General features: G+C 50.5%; 2 protein-coding genes across 2 annotated transcripts; both read left to right on the top strand.

Annotated features, from left to right (window-relative positions):
- Positions 1 to 251: 251 nt before the first annotated feature.
- Positions 252 to 3,011, top strand: LOC138191181 (uncharacterized). Its single transcript, XM_069137377.1, has 3 exons — positions 252 to 1,880; positions 1,945 to 2,285; positions 2,381 to 3,011. Exons 1-3 carry the CDS (start codon positions 252 to 254, stop codon positions 3,009 to 3,011), a joined length of 2,601 nt encoding a protein of 866 aa, XP_068993478.1.
- Positions 3,012 to 3,068: 57 nt separating this feature from the next.
- LOC138191180 (uncharacterized) lies at positions 3,069 to 3,920 on the top strand. Its single transcript, XM_069137376.1, has one exon. It carries the CDS (start codon positions 3,069 to 3,071, stop codon positions 3,918 to 3,920), a length of 852 nt encoding a protein of 283 aa, XP_068993477.1.
- Positions 3,921 to 4,864: the final 944 nt, after the last annotated feature.

Raw genomic sequence — 4,864 nt, 5'->3', positions numbered from 1 at the left:
TGCATCAAGTTGTGAAAGTTCACGTTACCAAGTGAACAACCTCGTTATCGGTGAAAACCATCAACAAAAATCAGTCGCGTCCGTTAAATGCAAACGTGCGGTGTCCTCTGTAGTGACCGTGACTAAGATCTGAGCGTCAACAACACCGATCTCTCGAAGTGTGTATCGCGACGCCCTATTATCACTGTGTGCGTATCTCGTTCGTGAAAACTCAGTTCGTCGCGTGAGTTTAAATCCTCTCGTACATCAACATGTCGATCAAAGAACATATCGAACGTCAAAACGACTATATTTGGCGCATCTCTTGTGCCGTCGACAACCTGCGCAAGCTCGGCGAGGCAAAAATCACTTACGGGCAGGTGAAGTCGCGGCTTAATGCTTTAAATTCAAGTTGGAATAAGTTCCAAGAGAATTACGAAAAGATCAGCGAGATCAAGTTCGCAGCAAAAGGTGATCAACTCGACGCGATCAAAAGGCTTTCGTACTTCGCGAAAGATCATTACGGACTGTGTGAAGAGCACTTCTTGAGTGGCGAAGGAGTGATGCTTGATCTTCTCGAATCGCTAAAGCCTGCGCCTGCAGCAACCGCGCAAGCCGCTGCAGCTCCTCAAGACGCACCAGCAGGAGGATCATCAAAACGGTTACCGCGTATCGAACTGCCCACTTTCGCGGGCAGCTACTCAGAATGGAAGCCGTTTCACGACCTCTTCTCATCGATGGTTCGCGAAAATTCACAACTTTCGGAAGTGGGAAAGCTGCACTACCTCAAAATCAGTGTGACCGATGAACCGTTACAACTCATCAAAAACATGTCTCTCACTGCAGAAAACTTCCCTCGAGCTTGGGAAACTCTCGTCTCACGATACGAAAACAAGAGACTTTTGACGGATTCTCATCTCGCGACACTTTTCGCGATTCCTCGTGTCACGAAAAAGTCGTCATCAGAACTGAAGAGCTTGCACAGCAACACTTGCGAAGCTCTTGGCGCGCTCGAACTTCTCGATAGTCCCGAGAAATTAGGGGACCACATCATCGTGCACATGACGATTCGCAAGCTCGACCCAGCATCTCTCGAAGAGTGGGAGAAAAGTGTTAGCGAGAAACTCGAGCCCCCCTCGTTTGCGGAGCTCAAGGCGTTTCTCATCGGTCGCATCCACACCCTCGAAGCCGTGGAGCAAGCTCATGCTCACAATCAAATCGCGACGTCGAAACCGCACTCATCGCAAGAAAGGTCAAATCCTCAGACGACAAGGTCACATACGGCGCGATCAAAGGAACAGTCGTGTGCTTTTTGCAAAGGCAACCACTACATCGCGTTCTGTTCTACCTTTCGCGACGAATCTCTGGATCAAAGAAGGGAAGTGGTTTCTGCGAAAAAGCTTTGCTTCAATTGTCTCGGTCCACATCAGCAGAAGGACTGTCGATCCAACAAAACGTGTCGCGTGTGCAACGGTCGACATCATTCCTTGCTGCATCGAAACTCTTCCTCAATCTCGACAGCTGCCAACAGCGGCACATCTCAAGGACAGGCTGCAGTAGCGCAACTTGCAGTGCAGAACGCACCGATCTCGAACAGCGCCTCTCAGGTGAGCAACCACTCAGCTCAGCCTACAATGATCAAGCGCTCTCCAGTTCTTCTCGCCACAGTGCAATTGATCGCCTCGAATCCGGAGACTGGAGATAGAATCATCGCTCGCGCTCTACTCGATCAAGGATCCGAAAGTTCATTCGTCACGGAGTCGCTAGCGCAACAATTGCGACTACGTCGGCATCAAGCAACGATACCGATCATTGGCGTCGGAGCTCATCAATCGGCAGTGACTCGCGGCATCGCGACATTGCAACTCCAATCTCGTGCTCACACCTCGTTCTCGTGTCAGGTAGAAGCACTTGTGCTTCCACGACTCACATCGTATCTACCCTCATTTTGACTTCTCCTCGAAGACTGGCCTCATCTACGAGGACTCAACCTTGCGGATCCAAGCGTTGCACATCCCAGTCCAATCGACGTCATTCTCGGAGCTGACATCTACAGCAACATCATTGGTCAAGGAGTTCGAAGAGGAGCACAAGGAACACCAATCGCGCAAGAAACTCAGTTCGGTTGGGTCCTCTCCGGCTGCGTTTCAGCGGAAGCAGCAAGCCCCTCGTATGGCGCAGTCCAAGGCTTCCAATGCTCCCTCGATCACGAACTGCTTGATCTCGTGCAGAAGTTTTGGAAGCAGGAAGAAGTGTCAAAACCTTTTCGCGAAACGGTTTCTCGAACTGCGTCCGGTCGTTATGTGGTTCGGCTGCCGCTCAAGGACAATTCGGTAGAGCTCGGCAACTCGCGGAATCGCGCGCATTAAATGCTCCTTTGTTTGGAGAAACGGTTCGGTAGCGACGCGAAACTCAAAGAGGCTTACTCGAGCTTCCTCCGTGAATATCGTGAACTTGGGCACATGCGTGGCGCTATCAATACACCTGAAGACAATTCCCGCGTGTTTTATCCTTCCCATCACGGTGCAGTTCGCGACAGCAGTTCGACAACAAAGTTACGTGTCGTGTTCAACGGGTCTCAAAGAACCAACCTCGGACTCTCTCTCAATGACAATCTTCTCGTCGGTCCAAAAGTGCAAACCGACCTCGCGGACGTTCTATTACGCTGGCGACAATATCCAGTTGCGTTCTCATCAGACATCGTCAAGATGTACCGACAAATTTTGGTCCACAATGATGACCAAGATTTTCAGCGAATCCTCTGGAGAGAAGAACCAGAGCTACCGATTGAAGAATATCAACTGACTACGGTAACGTATGGTCTTGCAAGCGCTACGTATCTCGCGATCCGTGTTCTTCATCAACTCGTTCAGGACGAAGGTGAGCAGTATCCCTTTGCGAGCCACGTCATTCTCGAGAACACGTACGTCGACGACATTCTCTCAGGAGCAGAGGACGTTGATCGAGATCGCGAGAAAATCAACGAACTCAATCAATTGCTCAAGGCGGGCGGCTTTGAACTTCAAAAGTAGACTTCAAGCCACCCAGAAACTCTCGTTGACATTTCTCGAAACCATCAAGAGATTGCGATGCATCTAAATCTCGATCAAAGTCCATTCTTTCGGACTCTCGGTCTTGCGTGGCGACCAGACATCGACGCGTTCGCGTTCTCTCCACAAATTCATCAAACTCAGGACAATTTCACGAAACGAATAGTCCTCTCACAAAATGCGCAGCTCTTTGATCCTCTCGGATGGCTCTCGCCGATCACGATCAGAGCCAAAATCTTTATGCAGGAATTGTGGGCACTCGGTTTCGACTGGGACGAGCCGCTCTCAGCTTCATTGTCCTCGCGATGGATCGAGTTTCTACAAGATCTTCAAGGCATTTCAGCTATCACCATCCCACGATGGATCGGATTAAGTTCAGCATCTCTCGGAATAGAGATCCACGGTTTCGCGGACGCCTCTCAAAGTGCATGGGGCGCAGTGATCTACGCGCGAACGTATATCAACACTCACGAAGTGCGCGTTTCACTAGTGTGCGCGAAAACTAAAGTAGCGCCGCTAAAGAATGTGACAATTCCTCGTCTCGAACTCTGTGCTGCGAATCTTCTCGTCCGGTTGATGTGTCATGTGGAAAAGACTCTTAATTTCGAAAACACCCCGGTTTATCCGTGGACGGATTCCACAGTCGCGCTCGCGTGGATCAAAAGCCACCCATCGTGGTGGAAAGAATTCGTTCGTAATCGCGTAACGGAAGTCCAAGAGTTCGCGCGCGCTCGTTGGTATCACATCTTGGGTTCTGAAAACCCCGCTGATCTTGCGTCTCGTGGTGCATCTCCGGAGCAACTCCAAAAATTAGAACTTTGGACCTTCGGACCATCCTGGCTCTCGAAGCCTTCTGTCAATTGGCCATCCTCATCTCCGCGACCGGAATAAAACATTCATCTCAAGGAAAGAAAAGGGCTGTCGACGCACATCGCAACAGCTAAGCCGCTACAAATCTTGGATCTCGTCGATCGCTATTCAAAACTATCGACTTTCCTCAAAGTCACATCATTGTGTAAACGCGCAGCAAATCGGTTCCTCGCGAAGACGACATCGAATCACGCAAACACGTCTATCACTGTCGGACCGATCTCCACTCTCGAATTGAGCGACGCCCAACTGTTTTGGACCAAGGTGACCCTGCAGGCGTATTTCTTCTGCGAAATTCGCCAAATCGAGACAATCTCAAGTCTCACTCGAAGTCATCCACTATCGCGACTTACGCCGATCATCGATTCGAACGGATTCCTTAGAGTCGGTGGTCGACTGAATCACTCATTGCTTTCGTATGACGAAAAGCACCCGTTCATCTTGCCTCGCGAATCATTGTTCTCCACATTGATCATCGATAATTATCATCGGTTGACGCTCCACGGAGGTCCACAACTCACTCTCGCCACAATCCGACAGCGGTACTGGATCCTGGGAGGAAGAGTACCGATCCACATGTTCATACATCGTTGCGTTCCTTGTCCACGTCATCGCGCCACCCTCAGCAGCCAACAGATGGGCCAACTCCCTCAGTCTCGAGTCACGCGATCAAGGCCGTTTCTTCACTCTGGCGTTGACTACGCTGGTTCATTCTCGATTCGAGCCTCTCGCGGAAGAGGAGCGAAATCATGCAAGGGATATATCGTTATTCTCATCTGCTTTACGACCTCGGCTGTGCATCTCGAGCTAGTTTCGGACTACACGACGGAGGCATTCATCGCAGCGTACAAACGCTTCACATCTCGACGAGGAATTTGTGCCTCGATCGCAAGCGATTGTGGAACGAATCTCGTCGGTGCAGACTCAGAACTTCGCCGTCTTCTCGCTGCATCGTCAAAGGAGTT

This window comes from Neodiprion pinetum, chromosome 6 (assembly GCF_021155775.2).
Source record: "Neodiprion pinetum isolate iyNeoPine1 chromosome 6, iyNeoPine1.2, whole genome shotgun sequence".
Lineage (NCBI taxonomy): Eukaryota > Metazoa > Arthropoda > Insecta > Hymenoptera > Diprionidae > Neodiprion > Neodiprion pinetum.
This window is presented reverse-complemented; position numbering and strand designations above follow the sequence as displayed.